The 12,510-nt window shown below is 31.9% G+C and overlaps 1 protein-coding gene across 6 annotated transcripts in view; it reads left to right on the forward strand.

Annotated features, from left to right (window-relative positions):
• The window catches only part of CAPS2 (calcyphosine 2), a 36,469-nt gene that overhangs the window by 5,763 nt on the left and 18,196 nt on the right, over positions 1-12,510 (forward strand). For 5 of the 6 annotated variants that reach the window (XM_081958852.1, XM_081958854.1, XM_081958853.1 and 2 more), the window contains exons 4-13: positions 392-437; positions 2,463-2,582; positions 3,553-3,585; positions 3,876-4,064; positions 5,021-5,143; positions 6,246-6,313; positions 9,353-9,472; positions 11,227-11,301; positions 12,000-12,095; positions 12,191-12,284. In XM_081958852.1, the coding sequence (XP_081814978.1) occupies positions 392-437; positions 2,463-2,582; positions 3,553-3,585; positions 3,876-4,064; positions 5,021-5,143; positions 6,246-6,313; positions 9,353-9,472; positions 11,227-11,301; positions 12,000-12,095; positions 12,191-12,284 (964 nt within the window). The remainder of the gene's footprint in view (positions 1-391; positions 438-2,462; positions 2,583-3,552; positions 3,586-3,875; positions 4,065-5,020; positions 5,144-6,245; positions 6,314-9,352; positions 9,473-11,226; positions 11,302-11,999; positions 12,096-12,190; positions 12,285-12,510) is intronic. The other variant, XM_081958855.1, reaches the window with a different exon arrangement.

Below are 12,510 nucleotides of genomic sequence, written 5' to 3' on the forward strand. Positions count from 1 at the left end.
ACTAGAGTTGATTCCTAATTAATATTATACATTAGTAATTCTCCATTTTAAGATTGTAATTAATTGGTAATCTCTCAATCTGTTTCACATGGATCTATCTAATGCTACAAATTAATTGTGTTCTATATGTTTCTTTCTTAAGTTCAGAAAGAGTGCAAATGTGATATAGATATTTTTTGTAATCAAGTGATATAAATGGAAGCTGGTTTGTATGATAATAAGCAACCTCTCTGCTATCAATTAATTGTGAGAAATAATAGAAATGGATGATTTTGACTTGCTGATTTTTAATCCATTTTCAAAAATCAGCAACCTTACTTTGAAGGAAAAAGATGTGTGACATCTAAAAATCAGGGAAGTATTATAATTTTAAATTTCGAATTCTCCATAGAGTGCCATGTCTTGACTTGGGAAAGTTAGGAGATTCAGAAGATGAGGTAATAGCTATTTTGCTTTTTTGGAAATTATTAAAAAATATGCAAATACTAAATATGACCGTTGTTTGAATACAAATACTGGAACAGAAACGAAAACAGTTTTCATGGTCTACGTTAGCTTTTATTTCCTTTTCATTTGCTAATTTTCCTGGATTTATATAAATTTTTAAAAGGAAGTTTATCTGCAGCTATATTTAACAGTTAATGATTTAATAAGTGAAAAACTCATTTTCTTTTATCTTCTTATTGTTAACTTACAAAAGCCTAGACAAGTGTAATAGTAAGTACTATGCATTCTGAGAACAAAGCAGGTGTCAGTAATGGAAATTTGGATATTAAGATTAGATTCCAGAGTATGGAAAAATAATTCCTAAGTATAATAAGGCCTAATTTAGGCCAAATTGGCAATGACTGCTTGTTTTCACTCTAATTTCATAGTGATGACCAAATCTGGGTGTAGGTTCTACCTTGGCTTACTTTCTCTAATAAGCAGCCATTCAGAGGATCATTTAAACGTTTTAGAGTACTCTGATAAAGAATGCTCCCCCTATAAAATGGAGGGCCTTGAAAAATGGCTTATATTTACTTTTTATAGTTAGTGCAACAAAGAACTTCTAAGTAAAAGTTGATTGGTTCAGAAATGATCATCTGTCCAGTTACATCATAGAAATTAAGGGATCCGATAATATGTGAGCATAGCAATAGAAAAGAGCATTGTATTAAAGTATTAAAGAAGTAAAACGTTAGCATGGAAAAACACATCATGAGTCCCATAGAGTCCATTTTGAAAAAAAAATACAATTTCAGCTAAGCTGAAATTTCTTAACATGCTCAGTTGAAAAAAAAAGGCTTTTGTTATTCAGCCTGAGAAAGTTCTTATTTTTCAGTTAGTTTTCAGCAAGTTGGTTGCTAAGGGAAAACTTCAGCATTCCATTCTTATGCTCAAAATGTAAACTAAATTAAAGAAGGTAAACCCATATTAGTTTGACAGTGCAACAGTACTACAAAACCCATAGTATTAGTCCAACTTATGTGGACTACAATAGGCAGCATATAAATTTAATACATTATTATTAATTATTTAACATTTTCCGATCATTGCTATTCTTTATACAGGTATTCCTCAACTTACAACCACAATTAACCTTAGCATTTCTGTTGCTTAAATGAGACATTTGTTAAGTGAGTTTTGCTCATTTTATTTTTCTTGCCACAATTGTTAAGTGAATCATTGCAGTTGTTAAGTTAGTAACATGGTTGTTAAGTGACTTAGCTTTCCCATTGATATTGAAGGTTACAGAAGGTGATCATATGACCTCAGGACACTGCAACCATCATAAATATGAGTCAGTTGCCAAGTGTCTGAATTTTGATCATGTGACCATGAAGATGCTGCAATGGCCGTGTCACAAGTCACTTTTTCAATGCTGTTGTAACTTCAAACAGTCACTAAATTAACCGTTGTAAGTCAAGGACTACCTGTATGTGGCATTTTAGTTATTTGTGTATTTATTTGATGTGGCACACAAGTCCATAATATACCTCCCAGATTTCGTCTTGGTTTTAACTCAAAGTAAAGGGAATCAAAAACAAAGAAAAACCAAATTCTTTAATTTCAGAGTTAGATACAGTTACCTGGTGTCCATTATATATGTTTGATTTGTTATTAAATTCTTTACACATTAAAAATAATACTGATGAGTAGCAAATCTGAGCAAGAAAATTCCTTAAGTTATTTGCCTATCTGTACTGGTGCTGGGTTACTAGGATCTGTTTCCATCATCTCAATAATATGAACTTTCTAAATTTTTTAGACAAGCTTATTTGATTACATGTCTGTGGAGATTCTCAGTTGTCCATGTCACGGTTGTCCCAAAGATGCTTTTCAAAAGTCAAGTGGACTTCCTTAGTTTTTTCTTGAAAATATTTTGCTTCTCTTGGATGAGAAGCAAAATATTTTCAAAAAAACCCTAAGAAAGTCCAGTTTATTTGATTAAAGAGAACTAAATGTGTCTTATGTTTTAGGATGGAGATAATGGCTCACTGTACAATGGTGTACGACCTTACACTGGCCCTCCACATGTATCTTCATCTTTTAGGAGGGGCATTCAAAGTACTCACAGACAATATCATAACATAGAACAGGTAAGTTGGTTTATTGAAGGAAGTATTTTCAAACATAACTCTTCCAGAAACAAATCTCATCTAAATGTATGTAACAACTGAATCACTGTAGTTAAAATGATTAGCATTGTTTTAGGAAAGATAATATTCAACAGAGTTACATCATCACAGAATAATGTACAAATTTTCATATCTTCAGAATTCCTAAGCAGATGAGATAGTAAAAATTAGAAAATACTGTGAGAAAAAAGAGATTGATTCCATTGAAGCTGTGGGATCTGTCAGGGCCTTCAATTAAATAGGATAGATTCAACATACTCTATTTGGTGCTCTTAAGCTTCAAATTTTTGAGTCATATGACAGTTGTATAAGCATTTTGTGTATTGGAGTATCTAATTTGTTTACTTTGAAATACCAGTTACCATTCTTTGGTATTTTTATTAGTGAAAATAATTGAAATGTACTGTTTTTTTTTAAAAGCCTTCAGTTTTAAATAATATTTTGTATAGCATGATTTTAGTTATCATTTTCAGAATCCTATTTTGAAACTCTGTCTGCCATAAAAAGTATCAAGCCTCTTATAAGCATGGTTAAGAGGAGCCATTATTTGAAAGACCCGTTTATTATGATATTATATCTGGGTGAACAGGCAGATTGAAAATGGTCCACAACTTCCTTCTCTTAGATTACCAGATTTTGATATCAGAATTTAAAAATGGAAATGTTGCTACCTGCTTAGTTCTGAATCACAGCTAGCATGTTAGAATTGTATTTTGCCCTATAGTTCTGTTATTCTTACCTAGAAATACTTTCCTCTGTATAATAGGACTTACTTTTAAATACAAATATATGATTTGTGATTAATGTTGCTAATATTCTGATTTTTTCTTCATTTTTGAAACATATCACATTTTGTTAATTAGTTTAAATAATGATTTTTTAAAGAAAAGAATACTGTAAATATGTATTTTCTTCCCTTTTTATTGTATAGGCAGCAAGAAGACATGACCTGAAGAAAATTGAGGTAAATAATTTAAGAAGTAAATGAATCACATTTTAAAATAACAAATACGATTTTTTTTGTAATGATGGTGATGATATGTGTATATTTGTTCTACTACTCTGAAACAAATCCTATTAGTAAAAATGTAACTTCATATTTTAATTTTTTTTTGCTTTAGATTTGCAGTTATATCTAGCATCTCTGCAAATCTGAATAATCTTGAGTTGGACAATTGATAAATATTTAAATGTTATGTTTTATTCAATTCAATTGATTATACCATTATTACTGTTCTGATTATTTATTAGCAGCTTTCTACAAAGGAGCAAAAAACAATACCAGAAAATCTGCCACTCCCAACAGACATATACAAGCTGAAATATCAGCAATATGAAACAGAAATGAAAGAGGGCTATAAGCAGTATTCTCAGAGAGCTGCAAAAAAGAAAATAAATAATAACCTGTTTCATGAACTTCCATGCAAGATAGCTGAAAAAAAGGTAACATTCATATATTACCCCAGCATAACAACTAAAAACACTGTATGGAGATTAGCTTCACTAAAGCAAGTGTAGAGCGTAAGGTATACTAAGGACAATCTAGAAAGTGAATAGATTTTTGTTATGGACTAACGTAGGAGTTAAGTCCCCCCGTCCCCGTCCCCAATTCTGCTTTTTCCAACATCTGCATATTCAACTACATTTTTTCCCTTTGAAGCTCATTGTATTTCCCTCTTTGTTTTATAGTTCTATGTTCCATTTCTTTGCATTTTAATTTGTATATAGTTGCTTGGCTAATATGCTGTTTTCATTTTTGCCCTTGGTGATTTGTGAGTTTGCACTGATAAGGAGTTGGCTTGGTCTTCTAGAATGGTAACAGTTTCCCAGTTGAAACTGTGGTTTAGTCTGTCCACATCTTATGAAATTAAAAAGTTTTCAGCATCTCTTCTGACTGCTAGTTGGTGTTCATGGATGCGTTCTGCCAGTCTTCAGCCTGTTTGTTTTACGTAGTGGTTGTTGCAGTTATTATACTATATATTGTAGATTATTATGTTTTTCTTGAGGGGCTACTGCGTCTTTTCGTTTGCTTGGAATGTTTTGAAGGACTTTAGTTGCCTTGTGTGCTATGCTGATTCCATGTGGTTATAGTAATTTCTCAGATATGTGAATATTCAGCAATTCCTTTAAGGTCAGAGATAACATTAACGTTTTGCATAATGGGTTTCTATTTATTTTAGTAGAAACAGCTGCTGTATACAAGATTTATGAATGTCTCAGTATTTATATTCTTTTTAATTTCTCAAAAATTCAAGAGGAGAAGTTAGATATAGGAAATATGTATAGGTTACTTCCTGTGCATATTTTAGCAGCAAGGAATTAAAATGAAATAAATAGTAGTGATAATACTCCCTGGCATCACCAATTTCATCCAAATATTATGTTTTGTTCCCATACAGGATTTACCACCAGAAAAACAAAGAGTGGATGAATTCACAGTTCTTGATGAGAAAGCCCTTTTACAGCAAGGTTATACAAACAAACCATATACTATGCAGCATAGCATAAGAAAATTTGATGTTGTAAGTTTAGTAGGCTAAATTAAAGTGCTAGAAAATTCACATATATTTTTACAGTTAACCAATGTAAATAAATAAAATTAACCCAATATAACTTGGTTTAGTGCCCTTCTAGCTTAAGTACATACTGTAGATAATGATTTTTTATTGTGCACAGATGAAAAGGAGCCAGTCTGGTCTACTGCTTAAGGCTCCAGGCTAGAAAATGGAATATTGTGAGTTCTAGTGCCATTTTAATCATGAAAGCCAGGTGGGTGACTTTGGGCAGTCACTCTCTCTCCCACCCAACCCACCTCAAAGGATTGTTGTTGTAGGGAAATTAGGAAGGTACTGGGTATTTGCCTGCTTGAGTTATTTTAAAAATAATAAATGTGGGATACAATTACTATCTTGCTATTTTTATTTTCCATTAAGAATATAAACAAAACTTTATTTAAACAATTGAAACTCTGAGTTTAATATGTATCAAGATGGCAAAGAACCAGTTTCATGTCAGCATGTTCATATTCATGCATGGTTTGATGGCTGAATTGATACTAAAAATATTTTTATTTATTAGATTGATATTCCCCCTTTCATTTAGAAAAGCAAGGCAGTGTGCATAATGCTATGTCTTTTTTCTCTTCAAAAAGCTTTTGTGAGGTGGTTTTCAGAGAAAATTACTCTCAAATTCCTCCAGACGGTTTCTTTGTATGTGGGTAGACTACAATCTGAGTTTCCTGGTACAGCTTTTTAACAGCTACACAATGAGTAAATTTTACTTTAGTTACAGTTTATGATAAATAATTATGTCTGACTCCAATTTGAAACCAAAGTACTATTTTTAAATACTATTTTTAAAATTTCCTTTTGATTAAATCTGCCCATATTGTAGCTTTAAACCCATTAAACCCAATTCAATAAAAATGGCTTTTTCCCTAGATTCTGCATTAATTATTTGTAAAACCTTATAACAAGGTAGTGTTTTATATCTGTTTTATTTTTAAAACAATAGTCCTCACTGCTGCTTTTAAGAGTGCTAAATCCTATGGTTTATTACATTTGTAGCAATGCTGTTGAAAGTATTTAAATGGCTCTTTTATTCTGTTCAATGGTTACTTTGCAGGAAGAAGTAGCAGCAGAAAGAAAAAAACAAGCTGTGGTAGAACAAGTGATGTTAGATCAATTGTGTAGGTAAGATAATTAAATGCTAATTAAGTAGCTAGAAGAGTATTAATATATAGCAGGGCTATGTATTTCCTTTGAAAGAGATGGTTCACAACAAGCAGAGTACATACAAAGTTGTATTGTTGAATCATTAAAGTAGCTCCTTTTTTCTCATAATATTATGGTTGCTTCTGGTCATTTTATCTATATAGTTGATTTACTATATTACTTGAAATTACTTGATTTACAAAGTCAAACCTAAACAAATAGCATTGTTATTTAACACAGTATTTGAACCCAGTATTTGAAGAGCAGAGAATCATGCATCCATTCACAAGAAATATCACAGTAGCTGAACAGCAAACAGATTTGGGGAGGGAGGGAGCAAAAAAGATGTTAAATATGTTGCGAAGCTTTGTTCTATTTCTCCCACAAGTCATCTGTTGTATGTTGATTTATTTACTTTATAGTTCTCTGAGCATCAGAATTCAGTGGATCAGTGAATATGAGACCTGTTTGGGGAAGTAAATTTGAGATCAAATAATTGGTTATAAAGGGGAATTAAAAGGCAACAGTATTGCTTATTGTTGCCTTTATGGAAACTTGATGGGATGAAACCCACAAATGGAATTTTGGGTTTTACCAAGTAGATTGATAGATCTTTATAGAAATGGCTTGGTCAGATTATTGTGAAAAAGCAAAAAGTTGTGATTTGACGTTAATGCCTTATTTTACTGTAACAGAGAGAGTCAGAAGTCAACACTTTTTTTCTTTTTCTTTCTTATCTTTCTCACTTCTCTTTTCCCTTTCCCCCACCCCACTGCTTTTCTTTTTACTTTGTATTTTGTATTTATAATACTTTATACTCAATAAAATGATATACTTGAAATGGAATAGAAAGGTAGAGGGATTTAAATTATTTAAAAGAAACACATCAAATAAAAGAGGAGATAGAATTGTATTATATATAAGAAATAACTATATCTCTACAGAAATAGAGCACAACAATGATAAAAACTATCTTGAATGCATATTGGGTCAATATAAGAAAAAGAAGCAGGGGAATGACATTGCCATAGATATATACTACAGGCCACCCAAGTCAATTTACTAGTCAATTAACCCAGATATGTAGGAAACACATCACAGTAGTAATGGGGGACTTTACTTCCCTGACATCAACTGGGAGACAAACCCTGCACCAAGTGGAAGATCAAATAGGTTCCTGACAAACCTAGCAAACAACTTTGTCTCCCAAATTGTACAAGAGGGAACCAGGAGATCAGCCATATTGGACTTCGTTCTCAATAACAGAGATGAAATGATAGGTGTTGAAACTACAGGATCCTTGGGGTGGGGATGGGGAAGTGATCATGCAATATTGGAATTCAACATAATATACAAGCAAAAGCAATAGAACAAACTCAAACTAGAGTCTTGGGATTTAAGAGAGCTAATTTCAATAAACTTAAAGAGAGCATGGTAAGGATTCCATGGATAAGAATCCTTAAGAGGAAAACAACCCAAGAAGCTTGGGAAACTTTGAAAAGTGAGATTATAAAAGCCCAGTCTAACACAATATAAATGAAGAAGAAAAATAACAGTTCTCAAAAAAACCAAGCATGACTGCATAAAGAATTCTCTGAGAAATTGAAAGAAAAAAAGGGACATAACTAAAGCAGATTATCAGCAAAGAGCCCATGCCCACAAAAATGACATGAGGAAAGCAAAGGCTTAAAATGAACTAAAGCTTGCTTCAAAAGTCAAAAATAACAAAGAAAAGCTGCTTTCAACATGTAAAAAAGAAGAAAAAACTCAAAGAAATGATTGATCCATTAATGCGGGAATGTGGCAAGAAGGTGACAAGCAGCAGGGAAAAAGCAGAACTGCTTAACTCTTTTTTTGCATCCTTCCTTACACAAAAAGAAAAAAACAGTCCATATGGTTAATTGTGTGACTAGATTATTTATTTTGTTAATTTATTTAAAAGACTTAAAACACAACTGTTAAATGGCTCACAATAACAATAAAAACTATAGTAATAGAAATGATAAAATCGTGCCTCAACCATCCTTGTCTGGTGCAGCCAAAAAAAACCAGTCTTGGCGATCTAACCTCATTCTGTCTCAATCTTGGGCGAAGAACCAGCATAGCTTTAGAGATATAACACTCAGTATCTTTCTCTGTGGCCCAATTCAGTGCCCATAAGAATGTTGTGAAGAATATCATAAGCCATTGAGAGATCAGGATCAAAAGAATCACCCTTTTTTGGTCTTTTTGGTCTTTTTTTAATGAGACTTATTTGTCAGAATGACTGATTTGATTCCTTTCCCAAACCATGCCTGAACTCAGATGGAAGGGGTTTGAGATAATGGTGTTATCCAAAAACACCTACGCCCTATGATTCTCACTTGTGCAGAAGCTATTTGTAGTTGTCAAATACTTGCATCCAGAGAGGGATAAGGAGTAGAAAGATCAGTTGGGAAGACCATTTCCTCATGCTTTCATTACTCCCTGAATCTGCCAGGCACCTACCCTAGGCTGGCTCAAGTGAGACCCAGATGGCTGAGGTCAAGAGAGCAGGTGAAGGGACTGCTTTAGCATTAAAATATTTAGACTTCATATTTTGAACAATCATAATGTATGAGTAACCCCATACATTAGCATCACATAGTGTACTGGATACCTGTGTTTACTGTATTAGAAGCAAATTTGTGCAAATGCCTTGTAGTATCTGTCACTTGAATGTTTTTATGAACTCTGTTAGGTTTTATGAGATGATAACAATTTATATAAATTTGAAATATTCATAATACTTGAGTATTGCTAACAAAGAGGATAATGTATAGTGTATTTATACTCCTATCAGTACAATTTAGAAAAGTTGCAATGTATATAAGATAATTTAAGCACTTTTATGTTACATGAAAAGTATTGGTAATTTTATTGATATTTCTCTGATTGTACAAGACTTATTTAACATGTAAATATTAATAATTAAACTTGAAATAAAACATTAAATAGGTTTATAATTTGATAAACCAGTTCTGTATTATTATTTTTTAGAGCTGTGATAAGCGATCCAGAGCAAAATGGAAATTCAGATATTTATAAGATGTATCCTGTTCTTCCCGGATTAAACACAGCACCTCTGCGCTTTAGAAAAAGAACATTACACGAAACAAAGTAAGAAATGTTACACTATATTGCTTTATGGATAATGTCCCCCAAATTATTTCATAATGATTTTCATTAATTTCAGATTGTGCACCTAAATAAAATCTGTTTTTTGTAATAGTAATGCTTATCTAACAATGGTTTTTAGCTCTTTTTAAAACTTTCATGTATTTCACTACATTTTAAAATTATAACATATTACCGTACTCCCCATTTTATAGACATTAAATAAATTAAAATACTATTGCTCCCATGAGCCAAGAAAGCCTATGATTATTTGTAGCTCATGCCTTTATGCAATTCATTTGAAAAATATCTACTGTTACTTTGGAGCATTTTAATCAACTAGGATACAATTCTTTAAAAAAAAATAGAAAATAAGGAAGACCTGATAGAAATTTATAAAGTTAAGCACTATAATGAAATTAAATAGGTAGTGGGTTTTCCCCAATCTACTGCTAGAATCTGGGAACATCCACTCACACTGAATGAAGGCGGATCCACATAATCAAAATGTTGTACTTAACATGAATATTTCAGATGTTCATCTATGAAATTAGCTGCCACATGAAATGATAGATTCCAATTTAACTGAAATTCATAGATGACAAGACTGTCAAATCGCTATTAATCATGTGACATCAAAGTAGCATGCTTTTAAAAACCAATTGTTCTGAAAAAGCCTAGCATAGTGCTTCAGATTAGTATTTAATTAGACATAGTTAGAAATAGATTAATCATGGTTGGAAGTTGGATATCAGAATTAAATAGACCATTAATTCAAACTGCTTTGCTATGTTCTATTGTTCTTATATCTGTTTTTATAAAATTGTAGTCTCCCATCTAGAATTTAATATGCTCTCTGTGAATCTCTATTTAAGGTATGTGATTTTTTTTCTCAAAATGAGCTAATCAGGGATAGTGTTTCAGATATACTGTCACTGGGTCTAGCGATCCACATGTATGGTGCAGTCCATACAATGGTTATGTTGATTTTTGTTGGTGCATTGTTTTTACTTTGTCTATAGATTATATGTATATTTTTGTTTCACTGATTTTATGGATTTTTGCTGTTTTAATAATAATAATTAGTTTCCTATAGTCATGAGTTTGAGATGGGCAGTGATATAAATGTAAATAAATAAATAATATCCCACTAATTTATTTTCTGGCTATACTGAATGGTGATTGCTTCTTAACACATTTAGAATAATAATTTAATGTTAATATATAATATTTGTGTAATGTCCATTCAACTGTGTGTTCAAGCAATCAGGAACTAAGCTTTCCTAAAATGTTCTAGGAATGTATTAATTGCTGTAACTAATTTTGTAAGAATATCACTTATTTTATTGAAAATATGAATTATGTGCAATTGCATACACAGAGATATTTTATTAAATAAATAAAATCAACTTTACTGCTAATGGTACTGAAGTACATAGTTTGAATCATTAGTAAGATTTTGTTTAGCATTGATATCTGCTAGAAAGACTTTAAAAGGCTTCAGATTCTTGAAGATATCACTCATAAGCAGAGAAAATATACATAATTCTATAGTTCCAGTGAAATATATAACCTGTATATTATTTTAAGCTTATTTGTAGTGGCATTAATCAGAATTTATGTTTTGTCTTTGCTGTATCTTTTCATGATAACTCTATTGAACTCTATTCGTGAACATGTAAATTCTACAAGCAGTTGGCATGCAAAATGACTTATTTTACTTGCATAGTAACTGATATTATATACGTTTCTTACAGAATTAAGACTAGGTCAGCACTGACAGAAAATATGCTTTCTAACAAATTACGATTTGATGGTAGATTGATATTAAGGTATGCGTACAAAACTTTAAAATATTGTTTTCTATTCAGAAGTTGCTACTTGCATAACCACATTTTAGTTCAATTGCTTTCTAATACAATAGAATAGCAACATTACAGTTTACATTGGACTTTCATCCAATGTTGTTTATACTCATGGTGATCTGCTCTATGCATATCTCATGAAATCATAATCAAGTACTAGCTAGACTGATGATAAAATGCTGACTTCCCTGTGTATGTAGGAGGGATAAACTAGTAAATTGTATTGGTGTCCTTTAATTGATTGGTGTGGATCTTGTGAATACAAGAATTTACTCTGTTTATCTTTCCTACTTATGTCATGGTCCAGCAGTATGATCTATTGCAGCAATTATTGGTCAAATTATTTTACCTTAAATGCTAAATACTAAAATATGTAATGTTTGGTCCTTAGATCTGTTATTCAGGTGGAGCTTTGAGGCACTGGAAGTAGAGCACTTGTAGATAGTGGGCCTACTTGGAAATAGCATGCATTCTCCAAGTCTCATATTCTGATCAGGATTAGTGGAGAACTCTCAGCAGAAGAACACATTGGTTAAATTTATATTACATAAACTGTAGCAACATGAGGGCTGCTTAAAATATAATACTTTTTTCTGTCTGCTTGGCAGTTAAGGAATCATTCTGCTTTATTTTTAAGAAGTCTAATCCTTTTTTCCCCATTATAGAAATGGACGTGATGCTTGTCGAGAACTGATTGGATTTTACTTTACTTGTGACAAATCGTTAACTATTTATGAATATCGAAAGTTTGGTAAAAATAGGTATACATATATATAAAAGTCTCCTCAGAATTTTATTTAGCCATTAATACTTAGTAAAATCATTTCAAGAGTTTTTTTGTTTTAATTTCATGCAGAACAAATGCTCTACCATTCATTCTGAAGGGTATTTATATGCATCAGCGTGGACAGAGGAAAGGAAAACCATACAGACTTAATGATTTCTTTGTTGTAAGTATCCTAAGTCCGGATAGGAGTAAAGTATGAGCAACCTTTGGGGTCCAGAAACTGCATGATTGCTGGGTAGTGGGTTTGAACCATGCAGGTATATGAACAAATAAGATGGTCTTGTAGGGTGGAGAGAAATAGACTGTTTTTACAGGAGTAAGTGGAGAAAATACTTTTAAAAATGTATCACCGGTACAGTTTAGTTTATAGAGGCTTTTTGAGCTGGAAG

Source organism: Natrix helvetica (assembly GCF_964273705.1).
Source record: "Natrix helvetica genome assembly, chromosome: 6".
In the NCBI taxonomy this organism is placed as follows: Eukaryota; Metazoa; Chordata; class Lepidosauria; order Squamata; family Natricidae; genus Natrix; species Natrix helvetica.